This window comes from Lepisosteus platostomus, chromosome 4 (assembly GCF_059453375.1).
Source record: "Lepisosteus platostomus isolate fLepPlt1 chromosome 4, fLepPlt1.hap1, whole genome shotgun sequence".
NCBI lineage: Eukaryota > Metazoa > Chordata > Actinopteri > Semionotiformes > Lepisosteidae > Lepisosteus > Lepisosteus platostomus.
The window spans coordinates 66,868,727-66,892,825 of record NC_142614.1 but is presented as its reverse complement, the minus strand read 5'-3'; the positions used below and the strand labels follow the sequence as shown (position 1 = coordinate 66,892,825).

The 24,099-nt window shown below is 37.0% G+C and overlaps 2 protein-coding genes across 6 annotated transcripts in view; one reads left to right on the top strand and one right to left on the bottom strand.

The window, feature by feature from the left end:
* The first annotated feature begins 133 nt into the window (after window positions 1-133).
* Window positions 134-19,368, top strand: LOC148673647 (coiled-coil domain-containing protein 68-like). 3 transcript variants are annotated; one of them, XM_088630346.1, is made up of 11 exons: window positions 134-238; window positions 390-525; window positions 3,188-3,301; window positions 3,570-3,647; window positions 5,397-5,537; window positions 6,790-6,915; window positions 7,754-7,882; window positions 8,195-8,289; window positions 9,461-9,566; window positions 10,360-10,443; window positions 12,788-19,368. In XM_088630346.1, the coding sequence occupies exons 2-11, from the start codon at window positions 523-525 to the stop codon at window positions 12,866-12,868; spliced, it is 957 nt and encodes a 318-aa protein (XP_088486472.1). In that variant the 5' UTR covers window positions 134-238; window positions 390-522; the 3' UTR covers window positions 12,869-19,368. The 3 variants fall into 3 exon arrangements, with proteins under 3 accessions (XP_088486472.1, XP_088486473.1, XP_088486471.1); XM_088630347.1 differs by lacking the exon at window positions 134-238 and having other exon boundaries at window positions 245-525; window positions 5,403-5,537; XM_088630345.1 differs by lacking the exon at window positions 134-238 and having other exon boundaries at window positions 245-525.
* rab27b (RAB27B, member RAS oncogene family) overlaps window positions 18,612-24,099 on the bottom strand; it is a 63,531-nt gene continuing 58,043 nt past the window's right edge. For all 3 annotated transcript variants that reach the window (XM_088630350.1, XM_088630351.1, XM_088630349.1), the window contains exon 6: window positions 18,612-23,991. In XM_088630350.1, coding sequence (XP_088486476.1) covers window positions 23,805-23,991 — 187 coding nt within the window. In that variant the 3' untranslated portion in view covers window positions 18,612-23,804. The remainder of the gene's footprint in view (window positions 23,992-24,099) is intronic.

The following is a 24,099-nucleotide window of genomic DNA, read 5'->3' as shown; positions in this document are numbered from 1 at the left end:
TATTCCATGCTGAACAGAGAAGGAAGATTGAAGAAACTTAAATACTAAAATTAAGCCTACAGTATCTAGAGGGAGTTGTTGTTTGCTGTAATTAGGAACAGACCTGCACATTTGTTGCTAAGCTACCAGATACTGATAGGATTCAGTCTGCACCACACCCCACAGACGTTCAAAACAGTGAGCAACTTGGGATGGGCTTTACCTTTAAACATATTCCTTCTTCTACAGTTTCTTTTGCGTAAGTGTACACTCACATTTGGGACTGAGCTTTGTCAATGCACCCTGCTGCAAACTGATCTTTTCCACTGGTCACGATGAGACCTGGCCACAGATCAAGCCAGAATTGTCTGAGAGGCAGTCATGTGTGAAACTAATATCTTGGTTTTCAGGTGCAGTTCGAACAGAGAGACTGAACACCTTCTACTTAAAACTGGATTACACAGCCTATTCATTGCAAGCCCAGGATTATTGCTGAACTGCTGAACTGTTGAACTGCTTTACAAAAATAGAATCATTACAGCTATGGTAAGTGCTTGTCACTTTTTGATGTACTGTAGGATTTGACATGCTAAAAGTTAACTTTGATAAAGCATGAGACGTATCAATTGTGCAAGCTTATTTAGTCTGTTACAGTATACTGTGTGGTTATTAGTGCCTATTTTAGACTTGAAATGCACAAGTATGTAATAGTACTGCTTTTAATTTTTGTTTAATCTGATGTTTACAGTGCCTAATAGCTTTCTGACAAGAAAAAGGTAGTTGTTTGCATCTTGTAATACAGTATAAATGCACTGTTACAGCTCTGTTTCATGGTTTGAAATGCGACTGCAAAGCAATCACTATAGCATAAATGTTACTACATATGTTGACGCCCGAAGATGGCTCCACAGCAGAAACATTGTGTTTCCTTTCTTCTCTTTTCAGCATGGAATAAACCTATTACTTGTCCCTTTACATGTGTATACTGTATAAATATGCAGGATGTTATTTACACATACATTGTTGGTGATCTACTGCTTTTATTTCACATATACTACTTACTGATTGCAGTGCACCATTCATCCTGAACAAGATACAATGATCAGAAATATTAGTGTTTTCAAGGACTTAAGAGTAAAATTTTATACCACAACATTTTTACCAGTAACATCTTGAAATGCGGAAAGCTAAAATAATCATACTGCAATCTAGATACTAGTTTTATATTGGACACTAGTTGGACATTTCATTAACCAGAGGTGTTAGTAAAATTTTAACTCTTATACAAAGGCCTTTCATGCTATTTAAACAATCCATCTTTGGACTGAGCCCTCCTACACATGACATTTTTGCTTTAGACACACATTAGAATCATGTAACTTTAAATGTAAAATGATTTGCAATTCAAATGTAGACTAGAAAAATTGCTTCAACAGGTAGAATAAGCTGAAGTGTCACTGGAGGCCAAGTTTGCTTGAAGAACTCCAGACTGTTACTTCCAGATTATTGATCACAGAATTTCAGAATCTGTTCTGAAATTATTCACTGTGATTTTGTTTAATACAATGTCATTTGACATACTAGCAAAGTATTCCATGTTATTGTCAGTACTTTTCTTCTGCTTTAGATTCCTATTTAAGGCACGCCTTTGAGCCACCACTAAGGCACAACACCACCTACTGTAGGTAGCATCAAGTTCGATCAGCCCTTACAGAGCAGATCAGGCATAAGACTGAGAAATTGTTCACTTAATTAAGGTAGAACTTAAGGGAGATGACACTATACAAGCCTAGAGTGGAATTGAACCAGAACACAAGGTTTAACACCCATTCTCTTTCCAAATGTGCCATGGAAGTTTAAAAGAACAAGTAGTCAGACTTGACTACTACAGTAGGTTTACTGTCTCATCTCAAGAAAGATACCTGCTACATCATAGTGTCCCCCATCACCATAGGTGCTGTACCTTTTTTTTCTTTAAGACTCCCATCGCAACACAGACAAGATCCAACTTTGCTTAGCAACCAAGAGCTGATTAGATCATGATACAAAGTGGGAACAGTGCTGTAATGATTGGGAGGAAACACAGATCACTGCTGTGCACAGCCTAGAAGGGCAACAGTGAAGCATTTCACTCTTTAGCCATTGGAATACTGATTTACACCCTGTACAGTAAATTACAATATTGTGAACTGATTTCACAAGTTCTTATGATCACCTTTGGCTTTAGACCTTGCTTATGCAGGAGTCCAAAGTTGCAGTACATAGACTGGAAGTAGGAATCATCACAGACGTTTATTGCCCTGGCAATGAATATGCTGGTGAAGGCCACAGATTTGGAGTCTAATTACTAAATTAGGTGTGCGATAGCCACCAATAAGATAGTACATGGCTGATTAGGAGTAGAGAGCTGGCAACTTTGATGCTAAAGGGAGTCTGATCATCATGACTAGAACATCTCACTGTCGTGCATATAGCAATTAGAGCATCACATTCCTGATCCAGGGTGTAATATTCTACCTAGCCCATACCATTTTATTGGAGTTAAGTGGACTATCCAACTTGTCCACTGTTCCCAGAGAAAGGAACACTAGAGCATATTCTTAGTACTTATCAAAAAGGGCTGAGAGATGGACCTTACAGCTGGAGTCGTTACCAGGTCCTTGCAGATAAAATCTGCACAGGTATCAGCAACAGCAAGTATTTCTTTCCTACTAAACAAGCCAAGATTTTAATTAGAGCTGGAGAGCAACTGAGGAAAGAGGGCTAAGTACTAGGGAGTTGTTAGTGATTCTTGCAGGAAGGGCTGGCTGGCTAGTGTGTACCTATTGAAGTAGGGATTTGCAGGGTTGTCCCTCTTCAAGCATTATGACATGATAGGCACCACAGGGTAAATAAGAGACATCAGTAAGGCCACAGAGGCAGCAGAGAAAGCCTCAAGATAGCTCTGAAGTGATATACGGGGATCAGTTTGATGCCACCTGGATACAGTCTTGCCCTGATCAGCTTCAGATGGGTCACCTGGGTGAGGGTGTCTGAAGTTGAAAGAAACAAAACGCCTGCTGATCCCAGGTTACATCACAGGATCGTGTTCCAAGCGCAAGGAGAGATGTATGTGTCCATAGAATTAAAATAATGTATTTTTCAGAAAATAGAAAGCAAATTGACAGTCTCTCCGACTCCTGACACCTTTGTCCTCTTTTGTTCACAGGCTGCAGTGACTTCCCTGGTAATGCTGGAGTGTGACACTGCCCCAGGACAGGAAGACAGTCTCTATTGCAGCCCCTTGTCCTATATCAGAGAGGAGACTAACTACATTAGAAAGGTAAACTAAGATACAGTACAATGACAGTCTTCATTTGAAAAGCAGGTAATTGATTTTTACCTCCAATAATAAGAATAAGGGTGTAGTAAGGGCTAATGACACTGATTGGAAGATTGTGGTCTTTTAAAAAACCAAACATTTATAGTAATTTTGCTGATAGACTGACCTTTTATATATGAAGAGTATGTTTTAGGCTCACATGTGAAAATTAAAATTATTATGATAATAATTATTAACATAATTGTGGCTGCTGTGTCCTTCATTTTAGATCCGCTCTGCACTGGAAAAAATACAAGTTTTTGAAGATGAAAGGGAAGGGTGTAAAGGATGGAAAAGTGGACCAAAGGTATAATGTAAATATGATTTGATAGTACAAAGTACTGACAAAGTCAAAGCAGGTAAAACAAACAGTAATGCAGCTAGACCTTTAATTTATATAGCACATTTCTGCTTCAGATAAAATGTAAAAACGAGAAGTGAAGGAAGATAAATTTATAGTAGTGAAAGTTGATAGGATAAGTGATGGTAAAGAAGTGTTTTAAGATCTCATTTACGGTCTCAGTTGAAAACTGTTTGTCTGCATATGAATAAAAATTGGAATTGGGAATGGGACTGGGAAAATAAATCAATTAAATGACCAGATAATTAGGGGCAAAATGCAAGAAGTTACACCAGGATGTTATTGTGATCCATAACTTGGAATAAATGAAACATGGCTAACAGAGAATGATTATAATAAATACAATGTTAGTGGATACATAGAACTGCAAAGAAACAGGACAGACAGAAGAGGTGGAGGTTTAGTGCTATACATCAAAAGGACCATTCGGACACAGGAACCTAACCAAGATAAATTGAGGGTCTCAGAAGCAATAGGGGCAAGTTGCACCTACCTGGCACAAAACTTGGATCAATCGAGTTTTAAAAATATCAGGGGAACTAATACAATACAGAAACTTAGGAAAGACATTGTATATTAAACAATAATAAAAACAGGTGTTGCAGGCATTAAAGCACTTAAGATACAGGAATCTGTAGTGTCTTGATGGTATTTAACCAATTGTACTTAAGGGAAATACTTTTCCAGCGACAGGAGTTATACCAGCTAACTTGTGAATGTATTATCCATCCATAAAAAGGATCCACAAAACGTAACCTACTACTTATAAACCAAAAGGCCTTACTTCTATTACATACAAGTCTGTGTAAGCAATAAACGTTTTTAGTCTCGAACAGAGATGTGTCACGAAACTTTTTTAAGGACCCTATGCAGACAATAAAATCTGGAAGGGAGTGCAACAAACACAGGGAAAGGAGACTAGGAACAGGGCAAGCAGATGAACGGGGGGGCGTGGCCAAGGCAAACAAGTCCGAAGGGAGTCTGTAGGAAAATCCATAGGTGATCAAAAGTCCAGGGCCGGGTAATCCATCCATGACAGACAAGACAGAAGTTAAAAGCCGGAGCAGGATCCGGCGAAGGGTTGAGGGGATAAAAGGGGTAACGGGGCCAGGCACTCCAACCCTGGACCCAGATGGTCAAGATGCCGTTGTGAAGCCTATGCCGTTAAACCTCTCCTGGACTCACGGGTAGGCGGACGTCCGGGCGTCCATCTTCCAAAGCTGAGCCTGGAATGGTAGGAGCATCTGGCTTTTATAGGAAGTGGGCTGGAACCGGAGACAGGCGCCAAAAATTCAAGACAAACATGAAAGAGCCAGAGCGCCCTTAAGAGGAGGGGCTTACAGTCGTGACAAGAAGACTGTGAGGATTCCCAATTCAAGTTTTCAAAAACCTCAGAGACACTGTCAGTCAGCTTAATGGGCTTTTTGCTATGCACAATTGCTATGATGAAACATGAGGCTACTTTACATAAAAGGTTGTGTGAGGGTCTAGAACAGTAATTTAGTCAAAAGACGTAGCCTGGTGTCAAGGCTGTATAGGATTTTCAGCTCAATTACCTACTAGAAATCAAATGAACTTGATGGGCCAAAGTATCTCCTCTCATTTGTAAACTCTAGTGCTCTTATCTGTTAAAGGATTATGAAAGCTTAACTTAAAAAGGCTTTGATTTCCTTTGTTTTTGTCTACATTTGTGAGACACAGACTCATTGCTTGAGAGATGTCCCAGCTAATTGGAACAGTCTTTCCACTCGACACCATCAAGTACTTGAAGATCTCAAAGTCAAAGAAATGCAGCTCTCCAATATTCTTATGGAGAACCAGGAGCTTGAGATTAAGGTAAACCTGCTGACTTTGTTCTGGTGCACTGAAAGAAGTTGGAGCCTTTCCTAGGCTGCCAAGAATGTGACCCACATAAAGTTGCAGTTATTTAGGAGAAATGTGTTAAAGCAGTCATCTTAAAATTGTTTATTGATGTTTTTTCTTTGTTATCTAAAGCCCATCAGGCATTTGCCTAAGTGCTTGTTGAACTCTATGATCCAGATGTCCTATCCAGCCTGTGATATCCAAAAACGTGAATGACTGTACAGTATATGGTGTTATGTCACTAGCCAAGCGTGACCCAGGTATTTTAAACAGCAACGTGGCAGAGATGCCAGGTGTCTGCAAGCTTGCAGTAACATCAGCAAGACACAGACAAGACAGGAACCAGGGCTCTCTTGTAGACCACTACAGAACCTGCAGCATGCCAAAAAGGTACATGGTTCTGACAAGTGGCTGTGTCAGCAGAACAAGTGTGTGAGCCTCACTTAGCCAGTGCAATACAACAGTCAAAACCAAAGTCTTAAGCAATGGGCTATTGCAAATGAGGTGGTTATTGTGACAATTTGCTTAAGACTGTCACAGTGTTCTAGCAAGACTTGTTAAACCAGATGGAACATTTGCTGAGAGCAACAGCACATTTATTCAAATTCATGTAATTACATTTGCCTTTAAAAGGAGCATCAAGCAGGGAATGAGACCCTGATGGGAGAAATGGGAAAGTGAGAATTTACAGGGTGTACAGTACAATACCAGTAAATATTGAAAATGAATTTTGCTGGCATGATATGTCTTATTTTACTCATTAGCATTATTCAAAGCTTTAAGGTCTAATATTTATTTTCCATTGATGCTTCACACAGAGTAAATGGTGTGTTGAGAGAGCACTGCTATGTTGTTTGCATTTCTGTGCATACATTATTCTGGCAGAAAAAATGAAGGTGCAGTTCTTCATTAGCACTTTATATTATGTAAAATACAGTAGGTCTTTCTGGAAGAACACATCACATTGGTACTTTTTTTCTTCTTTCTTCACAGCATAGCTATTTGCGTTACACGAATGTCAAAGCTTAACACATGCCAAAAATGGAATCTTTAGGAGCGGAAATTTTGCTGCGGGAGAATCTACTGTATTTCAATAACTTGAACCCAAGTTTATGTTTCACAGTACAATATGTGTACCAGTCGCAAAATGTGGTAGGCAGGTGTATCAGAACACCCCCTGAATGGGGGTAATTATCTCTGCCTATGGCACTATCCTCTGCCCTAGCTCGAAGCATCGCGAGAGGCAGGAGCAGAGGCCTTAAGAGATACTACAAGAAGGCTGTTTGACACCTACCAGTCTCGCGCAGAAGAGATGAGGGAGAGACACATCCAGGAGAAGCAGACATTGCAGGTAGCATGTGTCATTTCTCTTGGGGCCTTTATTATGTCCCTTCATGAAAGGCGCAAGTCATTAACACTGTCTGCAAACAAACAGAAATGTGCACAGCAGTGTACAACAAGGGATATTTCACCTCCCTGCTGTTACTAGCTTCTATTGTTCATTCAAACTACCATTAGACAAAATAGGTATTTCATTATGCTGACTACATTCTCTGTAAATATATTTAAGAAAAAGAGCATTTTGAAATGTATCAGAGACTTGCTGAGCGAAACAGCTAAGGGTCAGTTGGCGATGCTGCCCCACAGCTCTTGAGCCAGGGTATGACTCCAGCGTGGAGTGCCTTGTGTGTGGAGTTTGCATGTTCTCTCTGTGGCCACTCTGACCCCATGGCTGTTTTCACTGGGTCCTCTAGTTTCCTCCCACAGACCACAGATCTGCTGTCCAGGCTGTGGTGTCTCAAAATTGTCCCCGTGTGGACTGGAGTTACATGCTGTGGTTTGTCCTGGCTTGTGACCATTGTGTCCTAGTTCAAACAAGAGTTGAGCTACTGTAAGTAGTTATTGAAAACGGAAAGATGAAAACTCACTGATCTGAAGAGCCTCAGATTTATCTTTGAAACAGATAAAGAACTATCTCTTGGAATGCCAAATTTAATAGAAAACAAAAATGTTCTTGTATATGGGTTAGAGTTATGATTTTCCCTTTGTGAACCACATTAAAATAGAAACATCCACCAGATATTATGGTGTAATTCAGAAGACGTTTATTGTGAAATTGCAGCTGTTCCTTAAAATGTTACTGTATTTTGCATTAACATGGTCTTTTTTACTTTTTTAATTCTGGTAAGGGTTGGGCTTTAGATCTGGAGCAGAATTTAAGAAGAAGCCTGGAGAACCTCCACAATTTGGAACGAAACCTTCAGGAAAAGGAAGAGAGAATCTCAGAGATAGAAAAACTAGTGGGAAGGATGGAACAGGCAAGTGCAAAATCAATCAAAAAAATTGACACCAACCATCATTTCAAACATTTCAATTTACTAGTAATCTAAAATATTAAATAGAACTTGTTATTAAGACACATATATCTTGATTTATTGACAAAACAGTATTTTTTCTCTGTGCACTACCTTACTGTGAAGTTTTCGTCTGAAAACCAAGACATATTGATGTTAATTGCAAAAAAAAATTTAGTAAGAATTCCTGACTTTGTGACTGGAAATATAATGAATAATATTAGACTTCTGCTTGTGTCCTGTAGGTTAAGTTTGGTGTGTTGTAACATATTGCAGGAGAAGACCGTTTTGTCAAGGAAAAGAGATTTAATAGAACATGAAACCAGATGGAGGCTGTCACTGAATCATAGCCCCATTCCTGAAGCAGAGAGGTATGTACATTTGCTTTGATGGGTGACACGATCCTGCACTCTCTTTGATTAATTCAAGCAGTGGGATTCATATTGTGCACTCTGTGAGACGTGCTAAATAGTAAATGTTATTAATTGCTAACCACAGAATTGTTTCACCTGAATAAAGTAGGTGCTCCCTTTTAAGCAAAACCCACAGAGGAAGGAAACAACAAAAATCATGTAAACAGCATTGTCACAACAACAGTTATAAAAATGTACAAAATAACCTCCATCAACTCTGAATTAACTATATGAAATGTAGTGTTAAATGTACAAATCATACTGTTATATCCTTATAAAACACAGAATTTAAAGTAGTCACTCAAACCAAGCAGCTGAAACTAATTATAGACTAAGATTCAGACTGAGCTGTTATCTTATTAAGGCCATTCAGATCTTTAACGAAGAGAAGGAGGCATTAGCCACTGAGAAAATGATTATTCCTTTCAAGAATCATGGCTCTGGTGTAAGGGTCAATGAAATGGTGAAGGTTATTTCACATAGTGAATGACCTGTGATAAAGAGGGCAAGCTGTCTTTCTGATTCCCCTTATTAGCAGAACAAATCCATTACTGATCATGCATTGAACAAATAGTGTTTAGAGCTATTTTTTTTCCTACAGTATAGTGCCATCATTAGTTACTGTACAATATCAGTTAAAATGAGTGAGCCAGTTCCAGAGGCAGTCATGCATGCCCAGGCTACAATGTGCTTCACGGATAAGGACCTTTTCCTCACATGGGTAAAGGTTATCTTGGTCTCTTTTGTCCATAAAATGTAAAACTCTTCCGGATCCACAGCAGCCTCTGAAACCAGCTCACTGATATAAAATATATAAAAATATAATGAATATTATATAGATATTCATATTAATCCAATGATCACAAATAAAAAATTCCTTGACTGTAAAGAAAAAAAACCAATAGTATTAAAAATAAGACACTGTATTGTGCTTTTCCATAAAAATATTCAGTATTAGTCCTGCATAAAAATTACAATGACATAATGTTATCCCACTCACCCCCTGTTTTTGAAATTGGCAATTTATAGTCATGAAGTAAGGCAATGAAACATGTTTATTAGACTAGGATACACAAATAGTACTGCACCACACAGTGTTCCATGTTCACTTTTTTTACTTTGATTCTAGTTTAAGGAACTGCACTACAGAAGTGAATACCCTCCAGGAGAAGATCCATCACCTAGATGATATGATCCTTAACCAGAACAGAAAGCTGCGGACTTACATACAGCAAGTGAGACTTTTTTTCATTTCTGTTTTTAATCCCCAGCATCAGAAAAACAGAGGGTATGTGCTAGGTCTGTGTGCTAAATAAATCCAGCACAAGGTTTGCAGCGAAGCTAGCACTGATTCTCATAATCTCCAGCGTCTTGTTTATTGATGACTACCTATTAAGAAAACTACGAATTTCTGAAAAGCACTTAAACACCCACTCAAATTATGGAATAAAATTACAATTCAGAAATACTTCGAAGGTTTTAATTACTACCGATGTGCATGAGTTGCTGAGATCTAGATGAGTGATTAAGACGTCGGCACAGGAGTCATGGTCCTGGAAAGCTACAGCCCACAGGCAGTTAAGAGCTATACTGGACTGACAGAGTTATGCAGGCACAGTGGTCCAGCAGGATCAAGATTTAACACCCCTCATTTATTGGCATGAAAAGCTGACCCACTGCTCAGGGCAACAGTTTACAGTATCAGCCTACTGCAGTTCAGTAGGATGAAACTATGCTCCTAAATGGTATTTTGTAAATGGAACAGAATATGGCTTCATTTCTGCTTAGACAGGACTGAGACAATTACTGTACCTGACATATTTCACAGTCTCCTTTCCATATTCTAATGAATGTGCTTTCATGGAGCCGAAAGATCCTTGACATTTATTTTCTCTTTGCTAAGAAAGAAAGAAAGGCGATATCTGAACAATAGATTATTTTTCAATTAGCATATTAAAGGGGTCATCAACATGTTCCATTTTTTCTGTAATGTAATCAGTTTTCAAACCCTCAATGTAATGTTTTCAGATAGAACAGCTGAAAAAGGAGCTCTCGGCACAAGACAATGCTTTATGGACTCTTACTGAAAGGCTACACTCCTTGGAAGCAAAGGTGAGGTTTGAAAAAGTGAGAGAACACATTTCATTGCATTGTATTCTGCACAATACTAAGCAGGACTTGAACAAAATGCGTAATACTAAAGAAGGTCCAGTTTTTTCCCTTGACTTATAATACCTACGTTAGCATTTGCTTGATTAGAAGGAGAACCATCAATGTATTGTACCAGGCCAAGATAGAACTTTTGGAAAGCATGAAGAACATGCAGATAAACATGATAAAATTCTCTACACATGCCATGTTTGTGACTCAGAATTCCATGTCAACTTCAACATAATTTCACTTTATAAACCACTAATTTTCACTCCCTCATCATGTAAATCCATTGTTTTTTCAGATTTTCCCATCTTTACTCTTAATAACTTCACTTGAATAAGTCGTTCATGTAATTGGACAATATTACCACTGATTCCACGTTTTTACTCACCTTGAAGATGATAAGTTATGTATCAGTCCAGGTTGACTGTGGCCCTCCAGGCCCAGGAATGAATATATCAATTATAAACAGTGCTTTATGGTGAGCCTAATCCTAAATGTTCGAAAAGGCTTAAAGTAAACCTAGATCATAAAAGTATAAAATATTGTTTGATAACACAAGAAACACAATAATACAGAATAAATATATAAGGTTATTTGCTTTCTAAAGACATTCTGCTAAGAAATGGTGCTCCTCAGATAATGGTAATTGATTATGATTATGTAATTTCCTTGTCTTGTGGCTGTATTTTGATCTAACTAAATCCAGGGCATTAGCATTATTATACATACTATGTACAATTAGAAAGCTGCACAGTGGTGGACCAATAAGAGCAAACTAGTCCCATAAACAATTTGAACAAGAACATATTGAACAGAACAAAACCCATCTGATACCATGATCTCCTCTGAGGGGATGATTTGTTAAAACATTAATCTTTAACTCAGAACATACTGGAAAGCTTTGCTCTTTTAATTAAAATACAAAGAGTTGCTTTAGGCTTAAAAGGATTGCATAGTAACTCTAATGAAAGCAACCTAAGTGGATGGTGTTTCAAATTAGACCATATATACAGTATATATGGATAAGCACTGTTACCAAGTTACCAAGGTGCCATAGTTTGGATGAGATATTAAACAAATTTCCTGACTATTTGGTCATTAAGGTTCCCATGGCAGTTTTTGAAGGAGTGCGGTTTTTAATCTTGGTGCCCTGGGTAAATTTCATTCTAGGTTTGAGCATCTGGGCTACCCCTTGTTAGTCCCCTCTTATTTAAATTGGTGAAGCAATTTTTCACTTGACTCACTGTGTAGAGACGCTGCTGGACTGTAATGGCTGCTGTGTATTGCTCAAAGGGGTGCCTGTACGTCAGTGGTAGATAGGCTAAGTCCCCCTCTATATGTAAAATCCTTTGTTGGAATGAAACATGCTATATAAATGCCATTAATTATTACCAATTTCAGACATTCAAGTTTCTCAACTAAGGAATTCCACATCGTGTACAGTAGTAATCTGATATTAAAGAAGGATGAATCTTGCTTTAGTGCAGAAGTGCAATGGAACTAAATATTTTGTGGAAGGATATTATAAGACAACACATCGCCTTAATGTTTCCATATTACATTTTATATTCCTACTACTGTTTTAATACAACTCCACTAAACCATTATTGATTTTTAAACATAGGCAAAGTCTTTCTAATTTATGACATGCTGTTCCTAAAGCATTTAGTCCACTATGTCAAATTGTGGAATGATTAAGTCTGTCTTAGTAATGTCTTTTGTTCACGTCTATTGAAATGGGGTATGGCCAACACTAACAGATTGACATTAATTCTTGCTCAGTTATGGGTCTCTCGAGTCTCTCGATTGTTAAAACAAGTGTAAAAATGTACACTTGTTTTAACAATCAAGAAACTTTCTGTAAGAAATAATTCCATTGTACGAGTACAATTACCAGTTACATATGGCAATAAAGTTCACGTTCAAGGGAGGTACAGTATAAGTGGTGAATTTTATGCTTTCTTTATTCACAGTCTTTATTATTTAAACTGAAGTAATAGTTTATCATGTTCCTGCAATGTTTCTGCAAAGCAATTGTTTCACTGTACTGTTTATGTTGCTGATTTTGTGCTTAAATAAAATGATAAAGGTTCGCAGTACAAATAATTGTATTTTCCAAATATACTATTAGGACCCACATTTTGTGATTGTGGGGTACAATATATTGTATCTCAGTTTTTATTTGAATAATGTTATACATTTGACAGCAAATCTGAAGGAAATATTGTACTATAGATTTTGATATCAGCTCATCTCCATGCTTGATTTAATCTAATATCTGCACGTACTGTTTTAACAGAATAAAGAACTGAAGTACAGTGTGGAATTCTGGACCAGTCAGCAACCTAAGAAGGTCTCAGTTGGTGTTTCAGTCACGTAAGATTAGGCACAACTGTTTTAAACCTTCAGCTCAATTGAGTATGGAGGACGCAGAGGTACCAATGTGAACATGCTGACCCAACAAAATATGTATTTTTTATGGGAGTTTTCATTAGTACATGTTTAATTTTCAAGACGACAGACTGAAAGGAAACATTTACCCAACTACACTCATATAAAGTAAAGTGCCTTTGCTTCAAGGAGACAGTTTACTAGTGGAGCATAATATTTCTATGAGGGGGTTTACTTCATAAATTATTTGTTAATTGTAGTTTAAATGATTTCTGGTAATAGAATGATTTGTGTATTTCAGTATCACATATTCAAAATGATCACCATCTGCTCCAGCTCTTCACTCAATGTCTATAAGTTTGCCAGTCCCTTCATATGCTATAGAAACAAATGGAGGGTGTTTTTTTTACAAGAGATGTGCACACAGATGGTGGGTTCATAAAAAGCAATCATGAAGTTGATCTTTTGGAAATATCATTTATTCAACAGTACAAATATTTGTAGAACATGATGCATGCCAAGATGGGCATTGAATTGCTCTCATTCCAGGTATTAAATATCTTTAAAATCTATTCAAAAAACGAATTTAACAAATTGACTCAACATAAAGCAGAATATATCAACTGGCATTACAAGAGGCTAAAGACATCTTAAATAAGGGTCATTCCATATAAAATCACCTGTTGACCTTACCCCTTTTTGATTGTAACTAACATTTTCATGTATGTTTGCCCATGGGAAAAACAGATAGACTGTACCTGAATGGCCAACCATTCAAGGTAACAGAGCCGCTGAGAACTGACCCATTTTAGATCTCCCACTCTACAATAAGATATTCATATTCTCATCATTCATGAACATAGAAGGGTGATTTTGATATTTAGGGCCTATTTTCCCAGTTGTCAAACTATTTTGACCCTCAAATATACCAAAACATGTAAACTCAGATTTTTACTATTTTACCTACGTCATAATTTAGACCCTAGTTTACATCTGAATTTTTTGTGTTCTTTCCATGCTGGGTTGAGACACAGCATACACTTGTATAAAGGATGTCAGATCAGGTGCCTCTTCAAGGCAAGTAAAGCCATGTGACTGTCAGATTCACTTTTTAACTTGCTCGGTTGCTTTGTAACTATTCTTCCAGGGGTTTTGTTGCTTGCTTCTCTCTTCTCCTGAACTCAGGGTGCCCAGTATGTCCTGCCCATTACTGTGGCTGGCTCCACAGATGTCATCACATCTCCCAAATCTACACTGATATGATCAGCTAGGGAATGGAAAAGCACATAATTCCGGAGGTCCCTTTGGGTGCCATCGGGTTCATTTCTACCCATGTTGTCTTGGTAAAACAAACTTTGATTCGGAGATCGGCGGAATGTCATGAAGATTCGGTGTAACAGGCAAAGTTTTCGCCTAACTGGACCACAGCCTGAGAAACCTGCTCTGAACAAGCCATTGCGCAGTCATCCTATACGTCTTGCGAATGAGTCTTGTTTCTCCCATGAGCATACATTTATGAAAATCTTTATTAAAGTCAAATGGTGTGAGGCCGAAAGCCAGCACTCTTTGATTTATTTTAAGTGTAATGATCCAAAACTGTATCTGCTGTGAACATTTTTACTATTTACTATTACTAACTATTTTAGAATAGTTGTGTTGGGTGACTGGCACAAAGAGAGGACAACTTTTTGAATGGGCCTATCCCTATCAAGATGTTTTTAAAGCACACTTAAAATATTGGACGTACAACAGAAATATAGAATACTGGATATAAACTGCATTATATATATACACATGGAAAATAAAAATAATCGTCCGCAGTTTTCCCTTGGATACATCACCCTTATGCCAGTCTACCCTAAAGCTTTCCACAAGGCTATTTATCAGTCATTCCTATCCTTTCAGATTTTTAACACTGAAATATTTTCTGGCTCATTTTGAAGCTCCACATTTTGGAATGATGGCACCCTCCCTCAAAGATAAGGATGTTCTCTCAGCAAAATGGCTAAAATTTTCAAACTGGTTTATGCAGTATTGACACTCATGGTGTATTGGGGGAATGGAGGACACTGGGTAAAGGTTATCCACCTTATTTACAGAGATCTAGCTCCACAGCGCTGAGAGAGAGCAGGACACTCATAAAAGATAGGCTAGGCTCTCAAGAACTGTGAATATATTTACTGAAGAAATCAATGTTTATGTAAAAGAAATGTCAGTAGAGACTGAAAACATCCTGTCTTACGCCATGTCCATTAAATCAGCTATATATCAAAGAAAAAGGAGTGATCTCTGTGATGTTAGAATTTTAGCCACAAGAAATGATTTTATTTCACAAATCACAAATTTATTCTTTCATCATACTTGTTACAGATAATGATATCTGCTAACCTTGTACAAAAGAATGCAAATAATTTGAGTTTGGTTGTTGCCAAGCTGATGGAATAATCGCTTACCATCCTACCTCACAGAGATAACTGAGAGGTCATCAGAGACGGCCATTTGTCTCAATGAATCAATTTTTAAATCCTTCTCTGCATAAATGCGAACCAACACATTATTGATCCAGCTGTCGGAAGGTGGTATTTCCCCTTCTCAACCTGCTTCAAATCAATAGCCTGCAATACTTCCAATAACAGCAGCACATTGTCTGTTGTCATGAAGTATTACCTTAAGATGTAAGGCTAATGATGGCATGCATATATTCTGGGAGTGACGTGGGTGTGCATCACAACACAATATGTTCTTTGATCCTGCTGGTCAATAGTGATTGTGCATCCACAAGTATCTAATACAGGTTACGTGTGATCAGAGGGAACTGTCTGAAAATAAAAGTTGTGGTAGTAATTTGTACATTTTCTGGGAGAATTTTTTTTTAATGACCTTGCATCAGTTTTGGCACATGACATCAGGCTTTGAAGGAACCTTTTGGAGTAAGTGAGGCTTCAGTTGTTACCCAGGATTTATACACCTTTTGTGCAATCAAACTCTGTGAAAATAAGCAGTCTTGAAACACATGTGCTGTAATGTAGTCTACACGTGCTGCCGAGTGATACAACCAAGTAGATCACATCTATGCAAATAATTGTATTTTCCAGTAACTTCAAGTAAATTGTATTCTCCTGTGAAACAGTATTCATAATCACAACTATATAAAAATGCAAAAAATGTTTCATAATATAGTAATGTATGATTAAATAAACCAATAGTCAGCCCTTTAAACAATTTAGAAAATATTTCTAAACATCTGATTGTTATGGGTGTCAGGTGAACTCAGCCCATGTGTTGTTTTTAACTGTATATTGGGTCTCACAGAGGATGCGGCTATAAATTTGGGAATAACAATATCCAATTACTGTACAAACTAGGGTAAGAAAAGGGATGAATAAAGATCATACGAAATAGCTTTGCTTTGACTTCAGAGTTATTTGTGTCGTTATGTATGTACTCTTAAAATCAATTAAATAATGATGACAGATAAAGAAATTCACCCTGCATTGTGTAGAAGTTGTAGTATTTTTTGGAGGCTGGAATTAAAAGATTTAAAACTGGACATATCAGAACTGGAAAAGTAGCATTGGAGCCCAAACATTGGTAATGAATTATTTTGTTTCAAGCAATGTAGTTAAAGAAGGGAAGTGGAACTAAGCTGAATAATTATTCTTGTTTAAGAGAATATATATTGATATGCATAGAGGGTAGTCAGGAGGATTAAACTTATTTAATACTGTTGTTTAAAGGGTTTTTGCAGAAGTGTTTTTTGAAACAGTTTTGAATGTTTGAATGAAAACAGAAAACAGTATTTTTTGACTGGTATTATTAGTATAGTACTGAGGACAGAAGATTAACATTAACCAGACTGCATATATGTGTAAAGAGATTTTTCTTTAGAAGTATCTGGTTCACAAAAGTGGTAAGTTTTTTTTAGTAAATTCTGCCTTTTTCTAAATGATGTAAAGCTTTAACTTCACAAATGTATTCTTTGCATTAGAGAACATTACAGTTTTATTCCCAATACTGACAAGCTTAATATGTACATTTAGATTCTGTAGATATTTTAAGCAATTGCTTCGTTAATTCATATTTCACAAAAGGTTGTCTGAATTGCTTAGCCTAATAATATGTATCACCTCAGATTTTTAATACAACTTATAATAAGGATACCCTTAGACACCAAATTAATATAGAATCTATTACCATCTACAGTTCAGCTGTTTCCCCTTTATATGTAGACCTTTAGAAATTCTGTACTGTTAGTACCAAGAATCTTATTGTTATACATCACTGTTAAACATAGTATGTTTTTCGCAAAGTTTGATTCTATCCTAGTATCGCTAAACTTTCCTTTTCAAATATTTACGTTCGAACCATCCCAACAAAAACATTAACAAAAGTTTCAGGAGGAATAAATATGGACTTGTGTTTTAAATGTTTTATTCAGTAACAAAGAAAAAACAATTGAATTATCAACACTTTTTCCAGAAAGTTTAATACCACAACAATCTCATTTAAGATTTAATGTTCCTTTCTACGTTTTCTCACCCTGAAATGTGGTTTTGGATGATTTAAAATTATTTACAAGTTTCTACTAAAGTACTTCACGATTGCTTGCAACAGTCCTAATTACACCACTGATGTCCAACTGGAAGTCCAGTAGGCAGATGGCAGATACTGTATAAAGCCTCCTCTTTCCTGAACAACAGTAAATAAGCAAAATAAAAATAAAGTCCACCCATTGAAGTTTAGTATTCCAAAATAGTTCTGTAAATTATAATGCTGTACCCATAAATATAATCATTCCACACTGAGTGATAACAATGTGCTATAAACAAACCCAACTAAAAAAAAATATTATTCACTGAGTTAAGTTAGCCATTCTCTTCTAACACCCAAAGAAGGCTCCACAGCCAAAACGTTACCTTTCTGTTCTTCTTTGCAGCATGGAATAAACCTTTACTTGTTCCTTCACTGAGTTAAGCCTACTAACAACCACAAACACAGCTGATAGCATTATACATTGCCACACTGTAGTATGAGTGCAGAGCACATCCTAAACAATACATTCTGTATTGACACTCTACTCAAAGCACTTTACAGGTAATGAGGACAAATGTGCACCACCCACCCACAAAGGAGGCAGGAACATCTTATCTGCACAATAAAGTCTGCCAGAGTCTCAGATAGATATTTCTGTCAATAATGCAAGTAAGTCTGTAGTGCAAGCAAACTGAATTAGAGATGGGACACGAATCAACAATCTTCAGAATGTATAAAGAACACACAACCACAAGGTTTAAATTCAAATGAAAACAGCTGACATCTTTCTAATAATGCTATTAATATAAAGTTTGCTGAAAAGAGGCCTTTTGTAGTTCATTCTCTTAAACTACATCTATTCTTATATTTCATTCTCTGAAATTATTATTAATAATGAATGAACAGGACAAAATGTACACACCCTGTGTGTATACTGGGTAAAACTCTGAATGAAAAATGACACTCTGCATCATTAGGTGTCAAGGTAAAGTCTGTTTGTCTTAACACTGAATATATAGAAATGGTCCTGACATATGTATGTGGCATGCCAGTGTCCCTGTGGCTAGAGATTAAGATTTGTCATACTTACAAGTGAGAATACATTCCGTGGTGCTGCCACACAGTGATAATGGGTGCTGTAAAAATACAGTATGCTAAATTGGTAATTCACAACAAAGTTCTGTTTCATAAAAGCACAGTGGGTTTTTAAAACTTTATTTGCTTGATTAAAAAAGAAACAGAAATACCTTGAGCGAGTCAACTTGGGAGATGAAAATGCTATCCAAATCATTTAATGAACGAGCAAAACCCATTCTGTAGAAATTTATCCTGAAATGCACTTCATTTCAGTGCTTCAAAAACATTCAACAATGTATACTTTGCCACAAAACACCCTTCAATCAAGTTGTCAAATCAAACAAAACTATTTTACTATTTAACAGTGCAACATCATGTTTTGTCAAAGCAACAGCCATCTGTAGGGAAAAACAGAAACCCACTGAAATTAAAGGGATACATTTATCAGATCTATAGATAATATAACACTGACTATATCAAAGCTCATCCTCAGGTTGCTCATGCTAAAGATGCACTGAAATACGTTTAGTACAGCCTGGCAAAATATTAGTGCACACACTTAAGAAATTTCAGGCACATCAATATTCAAAGCATATTTTTTCTTCAAATACATAAAGAACATTACAAATGCTCAAAATGTTTCTCTTTTAAGATCATGAAAATTTTAAATCTGCCATATGGTTACGTATATATTTATATATTTTTTTGCTTCACTTTATATTCTGATGCATTAAAAATATTCAGTAGGTCACAACTCTTACAAGTATGTTTTTACACAAAATTATTGGTCACACAGCATCACAGGCACATTACGGAGAAGAGATCTTCCAGACAATGTAAACTTTTAAGAATGGCTATGAAGTCCAAAGGATGACAAAACAAAGAAATGTCACATTGTTTTTTTTTTTTAAATCACGCTTCTTTTCAGCTTTAAATATCAATTCAGCAAAGGGCTGATACCCCATAACAAGACAGCCCAGGAGCTCTGGTTTGGCAAATTTCACAAACAGACCTGTGCCTAAACCAATAGTTTAGGATGATACAGTAGGCTTCATACTTACACGGCACAGTACTGAACCATTCATGCAAAAGAGATACCTCGAAGAGATAACAGTAAAGGAAACAAATGTTTACTCTTAAACAGGATGCTCCGTGCATTATTTGGGAGACTGTGGCAGTGGAGGAGTTTCCACGCTCTTCCCTTACGACACGTTGCTTAAACAAGAAGAAATATGGCCCTGCAGCCTGTGAGGTTTTCACTGTCATGAAAGTGAAGTGGACTGTCCCATTCCACTCGATGTCACGTGAGTGAAAAGGACTGATATACAAATTGATCACACACAGAGATCTCATGCTGTTTAGGTGAAAAGTCGTGACGTGAACAAAGGTGCACACAGACTCGCATGCTGAAATGCATGAGGTGTCAGGCGACGCCTCACTTGAGTGCAAGTGTTTCAGTGCTAGGCTGGTGTAATAAAGCTGTGAATTGCAAATCTGCCATGCCTGTTCAGTTTTTTTTACTGCACCTGCTTTAATTGTCTGTCAATGTCACTGATGGAGTAAATTACATCTGCACTAATTAATAATGACCTTTAACCATGACATTTCTAAATGAAAGAAAAAAAATTATACTTAACCTCACATTACAAAATTGGACTACCCAATCCAGCTAGGTCATACAGGTCACATAGCTGCAAATGAGTTGGGATATTCCTTCTGTGCATGCTTCTGAAACTACTGTAGCAAATGAGGGTTTCGATATGAATAAGGTGGTGGATTTCCCATGTTTTACATCATTCATGAATAATTGATTCCTTTCCCTCCCTGTGACCACAATCTAATTGTATAGAGCAGTTGTTTCCAGCCCTGGTCCTGCAGAAACTTGTCCTGGTTTGTGCACCAGCAGAGTTCTCAATCACTGACTTATTGATTTCAGTTTTGTTTGGGAAATATCTTCAAATTTCCTTTTAGTTCTTAAAAGGTCAGATAAGGTTAATAACTGGTATTAACCGTGCACGAATATCTGGGTTTCAGAAATGATACGTTTCTTGAAAGGCAAACTAAAGGTTAAAAGTAGAAGGAAAAACTGAATTGATGAAAAAAAAGTGCCGTGGGTATCTGTCATTTCCACCTGTAAGTTAAAGATTTATCAACTCGTAGGAGCTGTTTAGTTAGTAATAATGGGAAGAAAACTGAGGAGAGCAGAAGTAATCAGCATGGTGACGTTATTGGGAACAAAATATCCTTTAAGTAGGTTATTACACTAGCAAGGAATGTTCCTCCAGGACCAGGGTTGGGAAGTACTGCTCTAGAATAGTGTTCCCAAATGTGCAGACACACAGCCTCTTCACATGTAAAACAGTACAAGTGGAAACCGTCCCACACAGGGAATCCCCTGAACACTAAACACTGTTGAAGGAACTGTCCAAGTACCCTTTAATTTAGTCCCTGAATGGAAACTGAAGAGTCAGATATCCATCGGTATCTGGAAATGTGATGAATACAGCTTGAGCATCCCTCCAACTTCAAACTAATGAGCACATTGTGCTATTTGGTAACAATCTGACACAGAGCTGCGTACAGAAATGTGTTAACATGTCAAGGTGAAAGATACAGACTAGAAATGAAAATAGAAATTAAAGGATATTATGCTACAGAAACAAAATCGCTTTTTTTAGTGCAGAAAACATTTTGTACACCCTGGTCCCTAATACCCTTTAACTGAGTTTTGAACAGTCCTTGGTTACAGTCCCATTATAGATGTACAAAATACCAAACATCCATCCACCCATTTTCTAACTGCTCCTTCCAAATCAGGGAGCCAGAGCCTAACCCAGCAAGCAACTATTGCAAGGCAAGATAAATCCTGGATGAGTTGCCAGTCACAAACACAGGCACACACTCCCTTACTCTAGGGCAAGCTTTCCCAGAATCCAATAAACCTACCAGCATGTTTCTGATCAGCGTTGTGAGGCAGCCATGCTCACCACTGCCCTGCCATGCTGCCCTAAAATACCAGACTTTTGATGTTGAATTCAAAAACTTAAATGGTTCTTAAAAAATGAAAATAAAGAGGCCACGACACTGAAGAAGACACCTCCATAAAACTGAAAAGAACTGGAAAGTGAGAACTGCATAAATGTATTAACACAATCTTCTCAGAAGGCTACTCTAGCTGGAGTGTCTGATGTCAACACAAAGAACTTTTGAAGTTTCTATATACTTTATGTACCATAGTTGCACATATTGGTAGGTCTGTATTCTCAATCGCCATCCCAAAATGATGATTCTTGCAAAGACTGATCGACCTGAATTGTTTGCCCAGGAACACATCACGTACTGTATATTTCTACTTTCAAAGAATGATGGAAATCCAATCCAGAGAATGTGTTTATAATATCTGGTTGTCCTCAAAATCCATCAAAATAATCAAAGCAGTTTTGATGATACTGATGACAATACAATTTAAATTGATATTTTTCACTGGTTAAATGAAGAAAGTGATTTTTTAAAAGACGTTAGAAGCACTTTGCATGAAGCACCACTTACCATGCTGATGAAATCAGATGTATTGAACTTTGCACTAAGAGGAAGGTTATTTCAGTTCACAGAATTACAAGGGACCAGTGAAAGTTTTAAATAATGCCAGTACTGTAATTTCAACAAATGTTTAATGTATTATGCCGTTTTCTGCAAAAGGTTTATTAGATAAAACTGAAGATAATCTTGTTCCTAGTGCAAAATCAAGTACATCCAAAGCATAATATCTGCTCTTTTAAATCCATCTAAGGTTTATTTTTCAATCATATCTCCAGGTTTTACATTTTGATTTCATTAACTCAATTTTATACTCTCTACATTCACAAAAATGTCATGTTGGCTTCATTGAGTCTTAAAACAGTAATATGCATAAAAACACAGAACAGATATAACATATCTAGGACGTTTGATAATGCAATAGATTTTTTGTCCTTTTACATTTATTATTTGAAAAACAGATCAAGAAATATAAATTTATTAATAATTTTCCTATATCTCCAGAAATGAAAAAAATAAACAAAAGTAACAAAATGTTATTAGAAACATTCAAAGTGTAGTAACACAACCATACATCAAGTCAGCTGTAACTTATTTCTGATATGTGGAATATCACCAATGCCAGGTGATATATATACTGTATATAAATATTTTGCAAATGGAAAGGTTGTGTGTGAAGGCAGATAATGATGTATTGGCCAAATGAAAAAAAAGAGTTTTTGGCACATAGTAACAGCAATTATTCCAGGCAATCTCCTTACATGAATATATAATTTGAATGCTTTTGTTTTTTTTAATGGTTCTAATCAGTGAATAGCACAAACTAAGGCTCATTCCACTCCATATTGTAAATAATGGCTAACAGCAGGCTTAGAGTACACCCTTTTCCCTGTCAGTTGCCAGACATATAGAAAAATAAACTTTCCTGCCAAAGAAAGAGACATATTTATGTAGTTTAAATTTAAAACCAGATATTTGATTGGAGACTTTATGAAGTATCTCAGTTGCTAACCATGTTTTCCCGTTACCTAATTGGCACTGAAGGTTCAGCTACAATCTGTAATGTGGTCTCCCAGTCAAAGTACGTTTGGATTGCTGAAGCCTGGTCATTACGAAACTGATAAAACACTGCAATATTATCACCTGTGCATGTAACTGTTATTTACTTGCTTTTTCCAGTTTTCCAGTTTTCTGGAAACAAGAAGGATGCACATCTAACTTTTCTATAAAAGGAAACGCAATATAACGAATAACCCAATGAAGGAAATATTGTAAACCTTGCGGGCAGTATTTCAGCATCAGTCACTGCCACGCCATCTTGCTCACAACCTGGAATGTCTAATAAAGGCAATGTCATGCACATCTCATGAAAGTCACGGCAGACAATACAGGGGTTGCAGAAGGGCCAGTCCTCCGAAGAGACAAGACAAATATTTGAACTATTAATGGCAAAAATAAACTTCTAATATAAGGTTTTTTTTAGTGAAGGATCTCGCTTCAGTGTCTACTTAGTCGTGTTTTTCAAAAAATAATCTTATTCCAAGAGGGATGGGAGAAGGGGTAAGGATACATTTCTATAACAGTATAATATCATAAATATTCACAAATGATACCCAAGATATCTGTCAAGGAATCATGAGAGGCCAATTGTAATCCTATATGGTCTAGGGCAGCTGCCAATCTGTATGGCTAGCTGTGTTTGTTTACCTAGACATTTTGTTTTGTTTTTTAATTTTCTGTCCACAGATAGGCTTCTCTTTACAGAGGAGCGATGCAGTCTAACAGGCACACTTTCTCTCAGCAGCAGGTAGGGGCTCTAGCTTTCCAGAGCCCCCTCCATTGGGTGACTCCTGCTGGGTCTTCTCCACACACTGCTCCATGCGCTTCATCACCAGATCGAGCAGCGTGATGACTGCCTTGTCAACCTCGGAACCTGTAGCTGCACTGGTTTCAAAGTAGGGTATTCTGTCAAAAATAGAGAAAAAAAAAGAATACATCCTTATTACTTTGCCATCAGAAAGCTCTGGACAAACTGTGTACACTGCAATCATTTATTTAATTCTCTTTGGGGAA